The sequence below is a fragment of the Nerophis ophidion genome, linkage group LG04 (assembly GCF_033978795.1).
Source record: "Nerophis ophidion isolate RoL-2023_Sa linkage group LG04, RoL_Noph_v1.0, whole genome shotgun sequence".
Classification (NCBI taxonomy): Eukaryota; Metazoa; Chordata; class Actinopteri; order Syngnathiformes; family Syngnathidae; genus Nerophis; species Nerophis ophidion.
The window spans coordinates 61229415-61248998 of NC_084614.1; the positions used below are offsets into that span (position 1 = coordinate 61229415).

General features: G+C 37.9%; 1 protein-coding gene across 2 annotated transcripts; it reads left to right on the forward strand.

Annotated features, from left to right (window-relative positions):
- The first annotated feature begins 932 nt into the window (after positions 1-932).
- ndfip1l (Nedd4 family interacting protein 1, like) lies at positions 933-17730 on the forward strand. Of its 2 annotated transcripts, XM_061898644.1 has the most exons (8): positions 933-1125; positions 4338-4425; positions 8807-8937; positions 9169-9225; positions 9529-9616; positions 15429-15553; positions 15707-15773; positions 17082-17730. In XM_061898644.1, the coding sequence occupies exons 1-8, from the start codon at positions 1096-1098 to the stop codon at positions 17183-17185; spliced, it is 690 nt and encodes a 229-aa protein (XP_061754628.1). In that variant the 5' UTR covers positions 933-1095; the 3' UTR covers positions 17186-17730. The 2 variants fall into 2 exon arrangements, with proteins under 2 accessions (XP_061754628.1, XP_061754629.1); XM_061898645.1 differs by lacking the exon at positions 9169-9225 and having other exon boundaries at positions 936-1125.
- Positions 17731-19584: the final 1854 nt, after the last annotated feature.

The following is a 19584-nucleotide window of genomic DNA, read 5'->3' on the forward strand; positions in this document are numbered from 1 at the left end:
ATCCTTTATAAATATATTCATTGAATAATACTTCAACAAAATATGAATGTAAGTTCAGAAACTGTGAAAAGAAATGCAACAATGCAATATTTATCTTTGTGGACATGTTCCATAAATATTGATGTTAAGATTTATTTTTTTTGTGAAGAAATGTTTAAAATTAAGTGCATGAATCCAGATGGATCTCTATTGCAATCCCCAAATAGGGCACTTTAAGTTGATGATTACTTCTATGTGTGGAAATCTTTTTTTATAATTGAATCACTCGTTTTTTTGTCAACAAGTTTTTAGTTATTTTAATATCTTTTTTCCAAATAGTTCAAGAAAGACCACTATAAATGAGCAATATTTTGCACTGTTATACAATTTAATAAATCAGAAACTGATTACATAGGGCTGTATTTTACTTATTTATCTCTTTTTCCATCCATCCATTGCCTACCGCTTATTCCCTTTGGGGTTGCGAGGGGCGCTGGCGCCTATCTCAGCTACAATCGGGCGGAAGGCGGGATGCACCCTGGACAAGTCGCCATCTCATCTTTATCTCTTTTTTTCAACCAAAAATGCTTTGCTCTGATTAGGGGGTACTTGAATTTTAAAAATGTTCACGGGGGTACATCACTGAAAACAGGTTGAGAACCACCAAAAGGGGCGTGGGAGGGTTTGTTTTGACTGATGACGTCTATGTCCAGGTTAAACGCGTGTCAAGTACAAGATAAAAATAACCTGTATCCGGTTGTATTTCAAAATAAAATCATGTGTATGCTGTGAAAGCCTAATTTTCCCAGAACATTAAATGAATAATCAATATAGTTAACACAATCTGATAGATGTGTGTTTAGAACTGTGGCGACATGTTTGAATGGGTAATGTAATCCTAGAAAAACGTTATTCTGCTGTCGTAGCAAAACCGGAAAAGGAGCACTTTCGCTTCCGCTGCTTTGACGACTACACGCAGCTCACGTAAAAAGCAGGGTTTTTTTGTGGCGAGGATTGACATGACAGTTTCCACTGTTATATAATTTTCTTCAAGCTGGTCCTGAGCGTTGTGTCACTTCTCCATTGTTGCTTCTTCTGAAAGCCGTTCAGATCGGAATGGCTGAGCCGAGCGCCAGATATCAGCAGGTATTGTATATATTTGTCCACCATAATTATGGCCACCTGACGCTAAGTAGTACTTAACATTGGACGCGGTAACGACGGTACACTAGTTTGTTTGTTCAACGACAATTAACTTGCCTAGAAGCTAAATTGCCGACCTCATATGCGGTACAACAACCCCAAATGAGACGTTAGTCCCAAATATGAGCAATTTCATGTATTTACACCGTTGTTGTAACGTCTGGACGTGGCAGCCGATGTTAGCATGCTAACTTCCTCGCTAGCTTCAGCGAACCTGACTCCCACGAACATTCCGCCTCAGGTTGTGAAAGTATTTAGTGTTGGTATGTATAATGTTCGTGGAATGGCGAGCTGGCTAACTCGTTTTTTTTTCTTTGAATAAATGTTTTTTTCTTTGAATAAATGTGTCGATAACCGCTCGTCAAGCTGTGGAGTAGCTAAACTAGCCTAGCATGTGCCTGTCTGCTAACGTACAGTAGCCGAGGTTGGTCACTTTGGATTGTTTCAATCCAAGGGGTGTGACTTTCAAACATCAACAATCGTGTAGGTGGTGTTAAAATGCACCGGATCGTATGGTTCACACTAGGGCTGGGCGATATTGGCTTTTCTTAATATCGCGATATCTTTATGCCATATTGCGATATACGATACATATCACGATATTTTGCCTTGAACACTTGATGCATATAATCACAGCAGTATGATGATTCCATGTGTCTACATTAAAACATTCTTCTTCATACTGCATTAAAGGCCTACTGAAACCCACTACTACCGACCACGCAGTCTGATAGTTTATATATCAATGATGAAATATTTACATTGCAACACATGCCAATACGCCCTTTTTAGTTGACTAATTTGCAATTTTAAATTTCCCGGGAGTTTCTTCTTGGAAATGTCGCGTAATGATGACGTGTACGCTTAACGTCACGGGCTGTTAGGATCCCCTGCTTTTTATTTTGGGCATTTATTGTTCTTCCTTCATTTGTGATCAGTTTCGCACTTTCTCTCTCTTGTATTGTCACAAGCTCCGCTCGACCGGCCTCAGCTAACGTTAGTAATGCTGCTACCTCTCTGGTCGGCGAGGGCATATGACACTAGGGGCGCGACAGTATGTGACGTAGGTAAGAAGGCGGGCTTGTTTTACGTCTCTGTGAGAAGGAGAGACGAGAAGGAGTGAAAAACGCCAGTAATGTAATGCCCGCAGCTAAAAGCAATTGTGTGAGAACATATAATCGAATATTACGATATAGTCATTTTCTATATCGCACGGAGACAAACCTGCGATGTATTGTTTGTATTGATATATCGCCCAGCCCTAGTTCACACATTATGTTTGAGTTGGCCAAGTGGAAGTTAGTGCAACGTTCCTCGTTCGATTAGTCATCCATCCATTTTCTACCGCTTATACCGCTTGTGCTTATCTCAGCTACAATCAGGCGGTACATCCTGGACACTAGGGCCAATTTAGTTTTGCCATTCAACCTATCCCCAGGTGCATGTCTTTGGAAGTGGGAGGAAGCCGGAGTACCCGGAGTTAACCCACGCAGTCACAGGGAGAACATGCAAACTCCACACAGAAAGATCCTACTCAGGACCTTGGTATTCCACCGTGCTGCCCTCGATTCGTCATGTCTGCGTTAATTATTATTTTTTTAATATTCTTTTTATTTTTAAAACCTTTGTTTATAATATTCAACATTTACATACAAGCAAATAAATAATAATAATCAAAACAAGTACAGAAACAGTACAAAACAGCGCCAGGGGGTTGTAAACTCAATAAAGCAACCACATACTATAAAAATGGGACCCATTCACTACTTGCTTGGCACTCAGCATCAAGGGTTGGAATTGGTTAAATCACCAAAATTAATCCATAGCACGGCCACCGCTGCTGCTCACTGCTCCCCTCAACTCCCAGGGGGTCGTCTCCGCTCGGGATAGTCTCCTATGGACTGGATTCTCACTATGTAAGATCCACTATGGACTGGACTTTCACAATATTATGCTAGAACCACTTGACTTCCATTGCATCCGGTCTCCCCTAAAGAGGGGGGGGGGGGGGAGTGGTCACCCACATCTGCGATCCTCTCCAAGGTTTCTAATAGTCATTCACATTGACGTCCCACTGGGTTGTGAGTTTTTCCTTGCCCTTATGTGGACTCTGAACGGAGGATGTCGTTGTGGCTTGTGCAGCCTTTTGAGACACTTGCGATTTAGGGCTGTATAAATAAACATTGATTGATTGATGGATCAAATGCAGAGAATAATTTCATCACACCTAGTGTGTGCGTGTGACAATCAGTGGTACTTTAACTTTACTTCAACTCAAGAATCAATCAATGTTTATTTATATAGCCCTAAATCACAAGTGCCTCAAGAATGCAAAATTTGTAAAGCCATAGGCTCACACAAGTTCCGTAAATAATCCAAATTTGGAGCCCAGCATTATAGTTTTCACAGCTTTTTGATTGTTAGAGGTAGAAAGCGTTTTAAGGGAGAGTTCTAATATATTTTTTTAAAGGCACAAAAAACAGGTGGTGTATTGACAAACTTACATTTATGAATATAAAACTTAGCCAATCGTATAATGAGGTTGCAAAGGTAAAAATCATTTTCATTTTTTCTCTCATGCTGTGTAATACCAAATAGCACATCTTTTAAAACAAAGCACAAATTTGTCATAAAAATTGTCCAGGATGAAACGACAGATGCCCTTCCATAGTGATCGAGTGCTTTCACAAGTCCAAAACAGGTGGTAAACAGTCTCTGGATGCATGTTACATAAGGTGGAGGTAACATCAATGTCCTTCTTCTATCTAACCATCACAGTCTTTACAGGGCAATAACCATGAAAGATTTTGAAATACATGTCTTTGACTTTTTTCATAAGTAAATACCTGTTAGGAAGAGGCCATGTTTTGACCCAGCAGATGTCATTCACAACATTATTCCAGAGCGCAATGACATAGAAGACAGACACACAATCATTTTGGAATAAGCTGTGGATTTTTCTGATTAAAACAAAGTTTCCCTACAGGAGTGTCAAGAGGATCATTCACAATTGTAACAGCAGAAAGAGGAAATGAGTAAGCCCTCTGCAACATAACAACACCTGATGGAATGGCATCAAATACAATGGCAAATTGTTTGAGAGTCACAGGGGCCTTAAAATGATTGAGTAATTAAGCATTTATTGTCTTTCTCAGCTTCCCAATGTGAATGATGCTGATGGGACTCCACAGGTAGCTGCTGACGCTCCACCTCCATACAGCAGCATCACAGAGGACAATGCTGGTAAGCCCGCTAGAAATGTTGCTCCTTTCAAAGGTGTCCTATTATGATTTTTAATCTTCCCTTTTTTCCGAGCTACAAAGCGTGTATGTAAGCTGCACCCACCACATTTTAAACAAAATTAATATTTTTCCGTATCTGGGCCTCACCGGACTGTAAGCCGCAGATATATACCGAAATATTTTTTAAATATTTATTTACATACCTTAATTGCTTTCCAACAATGCCTGTCACACGGTAATAAAACAGTTAATCAATTAAAAAAGAAATCATCGTCATGGAGCCGCTATCTGCGGAAGCTCGCTCCCCAATCAGTGAAACCAGGGGTGTCAAACTCATTTTAGCTCAGTTGCTGCATGGAGGAAAATCTGTGCACACACGAGCCAGACTATTAAAATCATGGCATTAAAACTAAAAAATAAAGACAAATTCACATTGTTTAATTTGTCTTACTTTAGCCAAAAATGGACTAAACACATTCTGAAACTATTACAAAGAAAAAAATAACGGCAGCGGTAAAGTTTTGAACCATGAAGGAAAGAAGAAAGTGAATGAATGTTTATAACTGAATACATTTACATATGAATAAAAAATTGTTTTCTTTTGTATTTTTTTTTAATGAATTAATGTTTATGACAACCTTTTCCCAAAACACAATATAGAATGTGAGATATAACAGGATAATGCATACATTTATTATTTGTTTTCAAAACGGTTACAAAAAATTGGGACCCCGATTTTTTGACTTGATGGGGTCCCTGTGACCCCATTTGGAAAATTCCTAGCGCCAACACTGATGGAGTATTGGTGCGTGCAAAACAGCAGCGGGCTGGTTCTTATACTAATCAAATATCATTCGGGGGGCCATAGATAATTAAATTGGCCCGCCGGCCTTTACTTTGACACCCCTGAGTTAAACAGACTCAATAACTCCTCTGTGACGTTTTGGTGAATTTACGAAACTGACACAAGACCTCTTGCATGAGACTGTTTAGTAAGTATGAAATGTTTTACATGTATTGTAAAACCTACAAACATTGCTTGGAGTGATGAATAAAGAATCTTTTCAAGCAGAAACACTATGGACAGTTATACTTGCGGTTCAAGGCATAGAACAAATTACATTTTCAATCCACAGTAAGTGGTCTCATCCAAAAGTTGGCACCATAGCGCAAACAATAACACTTGTTTTCAGTGTCTCTGTCAGTGTTATATGGAAACATTTTTTTGAGTACAAAACATTATGGCCATTAGAAATGAAAAACCCATAAATTAGCCGCACCGCTTCATTAGCCGCAGGGTTTTAAAGCATGGAGGAGAAAGTAGTGGCTCATTGGCGGGAAAATACGGTACATTTAAAGGGAACTGCACTATTTTTGGAATTTTGTCTACTATTCTGGCATTGTTTGGATATCGGGTGGTTGCTTTATTTAAAAACGGGAACCAGAGGGTGTGTTCCAACTATCGTGGGATCACACTCAGCCTTCCCGGTAAGGTATATTCAGGTGTACTGGAAAGAAGGCTTCATCAGATAGTCGAACCTTGGATTCAGGAGGAGCAGTGTGGTTTTCATCATGGTCGTGGAACTGTGTACCAACTCTATACTCTCGGCAGGATCCTTGAGGGGGCACGGGAGTATGCCCAACCAGTCTGAATGTGTTTTTTGGACTTGGAGAAGTCATTCGACTGTGTCTCCCGGGAAGTCCTTTGGAGAGTGCTCAGAGAGTACGGTGTCTCGGACCACCTGATTGTTGCGGTCTGCTCCCTGTATGGTCAGCGTTAGAGCTTGGTCCGCATTGCCGGCAGTAAGTCGGACCAGTTTCCAGTGAGGGTTGGAATCAGTCAGGTCTTTTTACAACTTTTATGGACCAAATTTCTAGACCCAGTCAGGGCTTTGAGGGGATCTGGATTGGTGGCTACAGGATTATGTCTCTGCTTTTTGCGGATGATGTGGTGACTGCTGGCTTAATTTTACCAGGATCTTCAGCTCTTGCTGGATCGGTTCACAGTTGAGTTTGAAACGACAGAAAAATAAATCAGCATTTCCAAGTCCATGGTTCTCGCCTGGAAAAGGGTGGAGTGCCAAGTGGAGAAGTTGAAATACTTCGGGGTCTTGTTCACAAGTGAGGGAAGAGTGGATGTGAGATCGATAGGCGATCAGTGCAGCGTCTGTAGTGATGCAGACACTGTATCGGGCCGTCTTGTTGAAGAAGGAGGTAAGCCGAAAGACAAAGCTCTTAATAACAGTCACTGTACATCCCTATCCTCGCCTATGGTCTTGAATTTTGGGTTATGACCCAAAGGACAAGGTCCCGGGTTCAAACGGCCAAAATGGGTTTCCGCTGTCAAGGGACTGGGCTGTCCCTTATAGATAGGGTGAGAAGCTCTGTCATTCAGGAGGAGCGCAGAGTAAAGCCGCTGCTCCCCCACATCGAGAGAACCCAGATGAGATGGTTTGGGAATCTGGTCAGAATGCGCCCCGAATGCCTGCCTGGGAAGGTGTTTAGTTCACGTCCGACCGGTAAGAGACCACGGAGAAGAAGCACAGCACGGTGGAGAGACTGCCTCCCAGCTGGCCTGGGAACGCCTCGGGATCCCCCGGGAAGAGCTGGGCAAAGTAGCTTGGGAGAGGGAAAACTCTTTAGGCTGCTGCCCCCGCGACACGACTTGGATAAGCGGAAGAAGCTGGATGGATGGAAGTTTAATTTTTCATCTGGAAATTTTAAGATTTCATAAAAAAAATAAAAAGATAAAATAAGAATAGTAATGTATAATCTTTAGTCTTTAAAAAAAACCTTAAGATATGCTCAAATCCTCAGTTAATAACAAAAACAAAATAAATAAATATAAAATAAAGTTCCTGGTTTAAGAGGACATTTTAAACAACAACAACTTGAAAATAATTGACCTTTTTAAACGGGAATAAACTTTTTTCGGAATTTTGCCCATCATTTACAATAATTATGAAAGGCATGACAGCAGAGGTTTTTATTTATTTTTTTAATGGAGTCTAAATATTGAATAAATGCAATGATTTCTACTTACTGCACACTTTGAGAGGCGACAAAATAAAAAATCATCACTTACTCTACAATGTATGCTGTAATATTGATGCCGGCTGATAGAATCTTATTATAGTCACGTTTAACTCCTAATCTTCACGAAGAAAAGAGGGGTGTAACCATCATTTTTTTTGTGTCGTTCTCTCCATTTGCCAGTCTAAATAGACTGTCAAAGTGTACAAACTTGTCGGAATACGTCTTTGTTCTTCTACTATCCAGGTGAGAATCATGCTTTATGATCCACAATAAACTTTCACAAGCAAAAGAAGCGAGGAAGCAGCTTACCACGCGATGACATTAACATTGGCACACACACTAGTGATCACGGCACCGCAATAGTAATTCTGCGTCAGCGCTTATAACAACAACATTAATAATATTTGTCCAATATTCAAGTCACAAAATGTGAATGGAATATTGATGGTGCTTTTTGGGTGTTTTTTCTTCGGCTTTGTTGGGTCCGGCTGTAAGCGGACTAGAATGCATTAAGAAAAAAATACATCCTTCATATCTTTCATAATGATTGTAAACGGTAGTCAAAAATCCCCCAAAAGAGTGCAGTTCCCCACTTATAAATAGTGAGGTTTTTGAGCTCAACATTTTTAAAAGACCCTAGTTACCGCGAAAGCAGGATGTTGTGTGGCAGGTGGCAAATAATGCCACTGCATCTAAACACGCTTTCAGATTGGGTATACATGTGTGGTGGCAGTCTTCCTTGTGCTAAGTAGTTGTGCCTGAGAAGTTCATTAATAGTTAATTATTTGTGGCAGCTTTCATATGGTTGCAACTGGGAACATATCTATTTACTCAAATTTTGTATTATGGCAAAAAAAAATCTCCCCCATCGTTTTCAAGTGCATCCATCTCACTCGCATTGTTTATTTGATAGAATCACGTAAAGTGCAACACGCCACACTGCCGTTATGAACGTGTGTTGCCCCGAGTGATGCCGTTTTCTCGAGGCTTAAGTCAAATGAATCTGATCGCTGGCAATACTGCTGATTACTTTTACATTAAGGCTTTTTCAAACATTTCTTATTCACTATAGAGTAACAGTGAACATTAGATTAGATACAATTATATTTTCTCAACTATTCAAAATGATCATTGTCAGTTCCTTACTATTTTGTCTATACAGACAATTGTAAGCCTTTGATTACATATAAGTACTACCTACAGTAGGACATGGGCAATAAATGTGTTTTAAGTTGCACTAAAAAGTCATTCCAAAACATTAAATTGCTGATATCTATAGAAAACCTGTGAAAATGAATTACCAATATATTTTTTAATGTTCCCATATTTTCTTGTCTATATTCCAGCCTACTTTGACTTCAAAGAAGACGGGAGTTTCCCCAAGCCTCCGTCCTACAACGTGGCGACCACGCTACCTTCCTACGACGAGGCGGAGAGGAGCAAAACTGAGACAACCGTTCCCTTGGTAACTGGAAGAGTGAGTCTCTCACTGTTCTTTTAGAGTTCCTGTTCTGCTTCAACACAGGAAGTGTTAAGTACGCACTCGGCTTATGTTGAAACCGAACCAAACTCAAAAGTGCGGGTACATTTAGTAGAAGTACTCATGTGTGGTCTCTAGTGGCGAGTGTTGTGATTGCGGGGGTGGCAGGGCTTTGTTTTCATCGCTTGGTGTTGTGTTTCTCTGTTGCCTGGCGCTCGGCCGCCACAGGCTCAGCACAGGGAACGTCTGGAGACTTTTGACGATGTAATTCGCAGTTCGCTGGAGGTAACTTGAAAGAATGTGTGAATGAGATGAGTATTAGTAAGTATTTTGGCTCTAGCTTTGGTGTGTGTGTGCCTCCATATCTCATTATTTTAATACAAACTGTGTGTATATGTGTGTGCTTTGTATCTAGAGACAGATATGCTTTGCTATTTGTCAGGCTTGTAGACATTGGGATGACCATTACACGTGTGCGTGTGTGTGTGTGCGTGTTTGGTTGTACTTTTATGCAAGTTAGGACTACAGTTTTATAGGTTCATGTGTGTATGTTTAATTAGTTTTTTCCCCCCACTTGTTTTGTGGCAGGATGAAGACTTTGTGGCCAGGGATGATTTTGAAGATGCAGATCAACTGAGAATAGGGAATGATGGCATCTTCATGCTCACCTTCTTCAGTAAGTCCAGTATGACTTCATAATAATAAGCAAACATCTCAACTTTTCATCCAGACCTATTTTAAGAGTTGATGCCTTTCACTGTGAGTTCACTAAAATGTAATTTCCATATACAAAACATCTAAAATAATGCTAAGAGGTTTTTTTTTAATTATGTAGTAAGTAGAGGAGTAAAGCCGACAAAACAATGTTTATTAATTAGGATGTTTTGATCAACATTTTTGACCTTAGATCCCCATCTGATTTTTTTTTTTGACATAAGTTCCAATCCGATTTTGAATCCCAATCTGAGACTGACAATAGATCATAGATCTGAAAATGTTTCATAATGAGTAACAAAAGTAAACACAAGTGTATAAAACATATCTTATTACATATAGAACTTGCTGGTATTGTTGTACAGCAGGGGGATTTATATTTGTTGCTGTTTATCTGACACCTACACATGAAATGTGGGGTTTGCACTATCCACTTTAGCCGCCAGGTGGCGGTAGGGTGTTAAATGTCTTAAAATGTGTTTTGTGGCAATTCCAACTTTGACCACAGCGCCAATTGCTATGTAGTGGCACTTTTCATCATTTTCAGCTGCATATCAAATTGATTAACGCTCCACCTTCCTCTCACATGAGATCTACCCAGGAATGGGGCCATATGAATCTGTTCCCTACTGTAAATCGATGGTTTAGTAAATTTGTGGTATTGATTGGATGGATGGAATGCTACATACATTTTTTTTAAACAAACAAATGTGGCTGTCACAATACCAAAACAAAAGCAAAAGCCGCTTATGCATACTTGCCAACCTTGAGACCTCCAAATTTGGGGGGTGGGGGGTGTATATTGTAGCGTCCCGCAAGAGTTATTGCTGCAAGGCGTTCTGGGTATTTGTTCTGTTATGTTGTGTTACGGTGCGGATGTTCTCCCGAAATGTGTTTGTCATTATTGTTTGGTGTGGGTTCACAATGTGGCAGATATTTGTAACAGTGTTAAAGTTGTTTAGAAGGCCACCCTCAGTGTGACCTGTGTGGCTGTTGATCAAGTTTTGCTTTGCATTCACTTGTGTGTTTATATGCCGCAAATATTATATGACTGGGCCGGCACGCTGTTTGTACGGAGGAAAAGCGGACGTGATGACAGGTTGTAGAAGACACCAAAAGCAGTGCCTTTAAGGCACGCCCCCAATATTGTTGTCCGGGTGGAAATCGGTAGAAATTCGAGAGAGTGGTTACCCCGGGAGATTTTTGGGAGGGGCACTGAAATTCGGGAGTCTCCCGGGAAAATCGGGAGGGTTGGTAAGTATGCGCTTGTGGCTACCATTTAAATAATTTGGCTTTTGCTCTCAAGGCCTTCCTGTATCCAGAGACATACAGTGCAACATCGAGTTACGAACTTAATTGGTTCTTGAACATGGTTTGTAAACCAAAAAGTTTGTATAGTAAAGCAGAGTTCCGTATAAGAATCAATCCAAACATGAATAATTAGTTCTTGCCTCAACAAAAGTGGTGTTTTGTAGACTTGGATAAGGCATTTGTTCGTAAAAAACTGCACACCAAGACGTGTGTGTGTGCGCATATATTGGGAGTGTCAAAAAATCAACTTTAATCCCAATTTTTATTTGTAACGATTTTTAATCGATTAAAAACAAATCAAAAATCGATAAAAAAAAATATTATGAATAAGAAAATACATAATTTTTTTAATCTGTCCTGTCCAGCTACTCAGGCAAATCATATTCAAATGGCAGTAGCAGTGTATAGGAAGTGATGCCATTAAAATGGCATCCCTGATAGATGGCTTCAAGCGACATGCTAAATGACTGAATAAATGAAGCGTTCGCACGCCAGCACATGGTTAGCTCACAGAGGTGTTTTTAGCACAATGTACAGGTATGTAAACATCGCAAATAGAGACGTTCGTAAATTGAAGATCCACTGTACTCTGTTTGTAAACAACAAAAATAACCTAAAAATATTGTGTAATAAAAAAAAAACAAGAATAATAAAATACATAATCTTAAAACCAGCCCCTCTCCTCTTCTCTCTTGTGCACCTTCTTGTTGCTTTTTTTTGTAGTTATTTCTCTTTAGCCACACTCTACTGTCCCCGCCCCTCAGATGCACGCACAGGCCATATCACCTGCAGCGCAAGCTACATTACCAAAAGGTGGACCTTCAATGTGTGTTCTATTGGAGAAGTCTTGCGCTTATTGTACTCATTGAATCAAATCATTGAAGCAAAAGAAAAAACATCTATAATTGTTAAAAAATTTAAGCCCCAACTGGGACACAGCTGTGGTAAAGATCGGTTGGCTCAGCAGCTCATCAGCGGTCGGTTACAAAAGGGAAATATCGGCTCCAATCCCATGGTCGAAACCGGGACATCTCTAGCAGTGTTAAATTTTACAACCGTTTTTATTTACACATGCTTTAAATGTAGTTTCATGTTTGTTTTTTTTTTACAAACAAGTGTTATATTTTAGTCATCAGAATCGATGTAGTTTTAGTCTGGTTTTAGTAGACTAAATTCCTCAAGATTTTTGTCGACTCAAATATAAGGATAACACATATTTGAAGTTGTTTTGATACCACTTTTATTAAGATTATTTAAATTACAAATGTAATAAATGAACTCTGCATAACTTGGCATATGCAGATATATACATTTCAATAAATCTTAAGGTGCATCACATTATTTTAAAATCAATTCAGATTAAGAGACCAATTATAGCCTCTTTTGAATTTTTTTTTATTATTTCCGAATGTGCATTTAAGAGAGTATATTATGAAAATTGTCGAGCAGATAGTCTGCCATTTTATTAAGCAAAGGAGCTGGGTAGAGCTTGGTGCTAGGGGTACAAGGTATTTACTTGCTGTGCGCAGCGTGTAAAACGAAATTATGCGCAGTGCATACACTTGTATCAAAATAATAGTGCTTTTTTAACAGGAATAAATATATTTGACACTCAAACCTTAGTATTTAGAGTGTAATGGGAACTGCTATAAGTCAGTGTTATATTTACATTCACAAAGTTGTATACATCAATGTTGGCGATTGGAGTGTATAATTTAGAGAAATCATATTTGCAATATGTTCTATAACAGTGGTTCTCAAATGGGGGAACGCGTACCCCTGGGGGTACTTAAAGGTATGCCAAGGGGTACGTGAGATTTTTTGAAAAAGATTCTATAAATAGCAACAATTCAAAAATCCTTTATAAATATATTTATTGAATAATAATTTAACAAAATATGAATGTAAGTTCATAAACTGTAAAAAAAATACAACAATGCAATATTCAGTGTTGACAGCTAGATTTTTTGTGGACATGTTCCATTGATTGATTGAAACTTTTATTAGTAGATTGCACAGTTCAGTACATATTCCGTACAATTGACCACTAAATGGTAACACCCGAATAAGTTTTTCACGTTAATCAATTCATGATAAATATTGATGTTAAAGATTTCTTTATTTGTGAAGAAATGTATAGAATTAAGTTCATGAATCCGGATGGATCTCTATCACAATCCCCAAAGAGGGCACTTTAAGTTGATGATTACTTCTATGTGTAGAAATCTTTATTTATAATTGAATCACTTGTTTATTTTTCAAGATTTTAGTTATTTTTATATCTTTTTTTTCCAAATAATTCAAAAAAGACCACTACAAATGAGCAAATATTTTGCACTGTTATACAATTTAATAAATCAGAAACTGATGACATAGTGCTGTATTTTACTTTTTAATCTCTTTTTTTCAACCAAAAATGCTTTGCTCTGATTAGGGGGTACTTGAATTAAAAAAAAAATTTGACAGGGGGTACATCACTGAAAAAAGGTTGAGAACCACTGTTCTATAACATTGTAACTATTTTCTGATCCATCAGTAAAATGTAATGTGTACATTTTATAATGTAGGTCTATCATTTATTTAGACAATCACAACCATTTATTTAGACAATCACAACTACAAAAAATATCACTGATTAGACTTAGACTTAGACTTCGTTTTTATTGTCATTCAAATTTGAACTTTACAGTACAAATAAGAACGAAATTTTGTTGCATTAGCTCTAGGTAGTGCAGGATAAAAAAAGCAATAACGTGCAGATATAAATAAATAGATTACTGTACAGATAAATATATTGCACTTTTGCATGTGCATCCAGGTTTATGGATGTATGTTATTGTCTTTTTTTATTCCAGTTGAGGGTATGATTTAATTATGATGCGATCAAGAGTCTTAAGGCCTGAGGGAAGAAGCTGTTACAGAACCTGGAGGTTCTGCTCCGGTTGCTGCGGAACCTCTTCTTAGAGTCCAGCAGTGAAAACAGTCCTTGGTGGGGGTGGGAGGACTCTTTGCAGATTTTCTGAGCCCTGGTCAGACAGCGGCTTTTTGCGATCTCCTGGATAGGAGAAAGAGGAGTCCTGATAATCTTTTCCGCCGTCCTCACCACTCTCTGGAGAGACTTCCAGTCTGAGGCATTGCAGGCTCCAGTCCAGACAGAGATGCTGTTGGTCAGCAGGCTCTCTAAAGTGCCTCTGTAGAATGTGGTTAGAATGGGGGGAGGGAGCTGTGCTCTTTTCATCCGACGCAATAAGTGCATGCGCTGCTGAGCTCTTTTTACAATAGCTCCGGTGTGTAGGGACCAGGTTATATATATTGTCGGTGATCTGCACCCCCAGGAACTTGGTGTTGCTTACCATCTCCACCGCTGTGCCATTGATGAAGAGTGGAGCGTGGCTGGACTGGTGCTTCCAACGATGATCTCCTTGGTCTTGTTGACATTCAGGACCAGGTTGTTGGTTCTGCACCAGTCAACCAGATGTTTCACCTCCTCCTTGTTGTCCATGTCATTGTTGTCACGGATGAGGCCCACTACTACCGTGTCGTCCGCATACTTCCCAATGTGGTTAGTAGTGGACCTGGCGCAGCAGTCATGGGTCATCAATGTGAACAGCAGCAGACTCAGGACACAGCCGTGGGGGATCTATAGTTTGTTAAAAAAAGATCACCTTACCGCCAGTGCTTTTGTTTTCATTCGTTATCGTCCTAATTTCGTCAAGGGAAAATAGGTCATTGACGATAACAGAGACGAAAATTTTTAGTCAACAAAATTAACACTTATATCTAGTAATAAGTTGATAAATAAATATATAAAAAGTACAATGACCAGACAGTTGCAGATATACTTATTTGTAAATGTGTACCCCTAGTTTCCCAAATTTATTTTATTTTCATTTGATATATTTTGTTTGAAAAATTACAGATTTATTCTCTTAAAATTCTTAGTTTATTCATGTAATTACAATGATCATAGTATTATGATCGTCTTGTATAGTGAAAACCATTTTTCCTCTACCCTCCTCTCTATATCTACAACACTCCAAAAAATTTAATTTTCTCTTAAAATCCAAAACCTCCTTCTCAAGTTGTATAAGTTTTTTTCCTTAGAAAAGTAAGTTTTTATTCTTTTGAAATTCCAACATTACTCTCAAGATGTTATGCTTTAATAACATTGCAAATGTGCGACTTTCTCTCTTCAAATGAAAATGTTACTCTTAATAATTTGCTGTTATCTATATATGTTGCTTTATTCTCTCATAGTTACTATTTTTATCAGTAAAATAACTTTGATTTATGTAATTTTCCAAATGCGTTCTATTGAAATGACTTTTATTTTGATATTTCAACATAAAATCTGACTTTTCTTCATATATCTTACTATTTTTATTCTATCTTCAGTCCTTCTCCAGATGATGTTACTTTTTTACATGTCTGATGTATTCGTGCTATTGTGTTTTTTTGTTCAGTGGCATTCCTGTTCAATTGGATCGGTTTCTTCCTGTCCTTCTGTTTGACCACTTCAGCGGCCGGCCGCTACGGGGCCATTTCTGGTTTTGGTCTTTCCCTTATCAAATGGGTCCTCATTGTCCGGGTACGTACACACACAAACATGCTTTAAATGTGGTTTCGTATTGGTTGCTTCTGTAGTGGTTGGTTTCTTTTTACATCTTGCACACATCTTTTTGAATGCTCCTCTATATTTGTTCTAACCCTCCATTTTATTATGCACCTCCTGTGTTTTTAGTTCTCCACATACTTTCCTGGTTACTTTGATGGTCAGTATTGGCTGTGGTGGGTGTTCCTAGTGTTGGGTAAGTAGCTATATTGTATTGTATTGTAAAACTGAACACTATTTATTAGTTGTATATGTCCCTGAAAAGTTTCTGGGTTGAATGTAGTATCACATTTTAAAACATATATTTAAAAAAAATATTCCATAAATATGTTAAACATAAACTTTTGTAAAAAAACAAAAAACAAAACTAAATTATGAAAAAACGTTTTTGAGGGTAAACGTCCAACCATCCATGTTCTACCGCTGGGAAACTACAGTTGTGCTATGATAAATACACAATGCAATACACAAGTCTGTTGATTAAACCCCACTGGTATAGAGCATTCTAATTAATTTAATTATTGAACAAAACACAAAGTATGAAAAATGTAAGAATCATAATAAAAGTAATTTATTTTTTTTATTTTGAATTCTTATTTTTAAATGTTTAGTGTTAATGCTTCCTCACATCAGTTGCAGCTCAAAGACAATCCATACACCGATTAATAAGGACTGTTTGCAACATTTACACAGATGCCTAGAGGGTGCCAACTTTCCAATGTATTTTACACAGTATATCCCAATCTCTCACGGCTTCTCGTACGTAATTAAGTAATTACGTACACATGCGGCACATGCAGGAGCTTTAAGTGTTGTTTGCTAATAATAGCAATTTGGATAGCTTGCGTTAGCTGTCATTGAATGTATATTCTATCATAACAGCAGCATGACTGCAAATTGTTTGTTGCTTCTCTTGAACTGCTTTTGTTTGTGTGTACGCGCTCCCCGCGTGAATATGGTTAAAAAAAAAAAGTGTACTCCATAAGACTTAGACAAAGTTTATTGATCCACAAGGAAAGTTGAAAAATATAGACAATTGTCCAACAAATGTGTTCTGTAACATAAGCTAGCTGGTGGTGTTCTTGTTAGAATTTATGCTTTGAAAAATGTAATTTTGAGCAACTTGCAAACAGCACCTTTTAAGTAGTGCTGTAAATCAGTTTAATCACTTTAGAATTTTGGTTAATTGTGAAAAATTGTATTGAATTACTTGTTTGCATAATTCCAATTAACTCTAAAAAGACCCCAATATTTTTAAATCACAATGTCATGAAAAATATATTTCAAAAAGGTTTTACTTGAATGCATGTCATTTATTTGCTCAAAAATTTAAGGTATAAGTAAAACAGTGCTTGCGATCAATACAAAATGCATGTTAAATCTGCAGTTAAACATGATTAATATGATACTTTAAAAAAAATATATCACATGCCATTAATAGCTTTAACAGCCCTACTTTTTAAGATATAAAAAAAAAAAAAATCCTCTTCTGTTTTATTTTCAGGCTTCTTGCTTTTCCTCAGAGGTTTCATCAACTACACCAGAATTCGCAAGCTGGCGGACACCTTTAGCACGATGACCCGTACCCGAGTCCTTTTCATTTACTGACCTTAGACACACACGTGCACACACAACCCCTCAAAAAAAATATAAAAATCATTCCTCTGCTTGACACGATGAGGATGCTTAATCTTTGTCCCCTTTTTTTGTTGTAAAAGCTATGAAACAATCCTTGTTAATGTTAACTTGTAAAAGTGCTTATTGCTGATTTATGAAGTGAAGTTTTCTGCCTTATTTACTGTGGCATGCACTGCTCCATGCCACCAGAGGGCAGTGTCGTTTGTAAAATGTCTGGCCAGATCATTTGTATTGCCTCACATGATAAAAAAAAATGATACATAGCTTTTAACCTCTTTTAATTAGCATGGTTTTGGTTGATCAGGTTGTATAATGAGCTGGTATTGCTGCAAGTGTTTTGTTGCTTTTCATTGAACTGTACACAACTAAAGGAGCAGCACTGCATTAGGGAGGTTAAACCTATAAAAACTCATTAAATCAAGAGAATGTATGTCTTGTTAGCAATCAATGACATTATAGAAATGATGCTGTTTGACCACAAGAATGCTTTGGAAATTAAAGTGGGGTAAAGTGTTTTTATGTGTGTGTTAATTCTAAGAGTGTGTTTTGCCTCTTAGTGTGGTTTTTGTGATGTCACTGCAGAAGGGGGCTGATGATGGTAAAGAAGAAAAGTTTGATAACCATAGAACCAGAAATTAAACATACTGCCTTCCTGTTTTCTCGCCGTGATGCGACTCGTCAGGCGTCTCCATCAGATGAGTAGTTTTATTTTACTTCCATTTAGCTATATTATATATGGGCTATTTTGTTACGCCAGCTGAATGTTGAAATTGCACCCTTTGTTATTGGCCTATAGCAGTAGTTCTATTTCCTGTCATACAAGGGGACATTATTTAAAAAAAAAATCTATTTGTAAAACTACTTATTGACTAGCACTTAGCTTATTCTATCAAAGGATATTACACCATATTTACAATAAACACAATTTAGTTATATTTCCTAGTTAGCCTGTTGAATGTGAGCAGTGCTGCCACCTTGCCGCAGAGTTGCCTATCGTTCAAGATTGAATAAAGCCAATAATGAAAGTCTCATGGCTTTCACAGCTCCACTGGCCAATGAGGAATATATAATTGAGCCTCTAATGTTTGCCTTGCAACAAGTCACTGCACAATTGTGTGACATTACAAGGACCTATTTACTTGTTCCAAGTTATTAAATTAAATACATTTTGAACTTATTTATTAATGGGATTAATATTTTTAATTCAACAGTTGTAATTGTTTTGGTGTGTTAATGAAATATCTTACATTGTTTCAAAGAGCAAATTGTATTTCATTAAGAAAAAAATAACATTTATGCATAACGTAACATTTAGAATAAAACATACATTATAGGATCAACATACTTAAAATATGGATATGAGCGTGCAGGTCTCTCTGGATATGACAATAGTTTAAACCTTTTTTTGCAACATAATCATAAGACAACACTAAGAATATGTATACATAGTTTTAGATGTAAATCATTGTTCTATACAATCAATTGTATTATATAAATGTAATAACTTCACAGTATTTACATATGTGAAAATGTACACACATCAATTTTCACTGCATGTGTACATATTAATTTTAATATATTTTTAGATGTGCATGTCTATCTGCATACAATAAAAGGTTATATTTATAAATACAATGCGCTAATTACATTTTTTATAGTTGAACTGTCTTAAAAGGTGTCTTTATTTTGTGAAAAGTACCCCACATGTCTCCTTAATTCCAATTAATCCTAAAAAAAAATCCAGGAATATTGTCTGATTATTTCCAAAACGCCAGAAGATGTTTTACAAATTAATTTAGAATTTCCCAGCCCTGTGCAACCTCAGAAAACAAGAGGGAATCCAATGATGACATTTAATATGCAATAATGCTGCCAATATAGTGTAGGGTTCTTTCCAAAAATGAGGATGTTGGATGCATTTCAATACGTGCTTCCTGTCTGTGGCACTAGGGGAGGGGCCTTTGCATTGAGGTGTGAGTCATCCTGACCCCTCCCCTCCCTTGTACGTCATGTGTTTTAGGTGTGTGTGTGTGTGTGTGTGTGTGTGTGTGTGTGTGTGTGTGTGTGTGTGTGTGTGTGTGTGTATAAAGTGGTGATGAGTCATGAACGGTGCAGCCTGTTAGCATGGCTCACACACAGCAGGTGCGCCGCCATGCACCTTCCTCCTCTTCCTCTTCTTATTCTTCTTCTTGTCGTCTGACTCACGACTTACTCCCCCACCATCATCAATGACATCACCAACACCCACCCCGCCACCACTCTCATCCAACACTTTATTGTGGTGATTCATACTGTACCCCCCCATGAGTGAACTCGTCACCCGTTCATTCACAAAAAAAACAAAAAACAAGCAGAGGGCTTTAATGCGC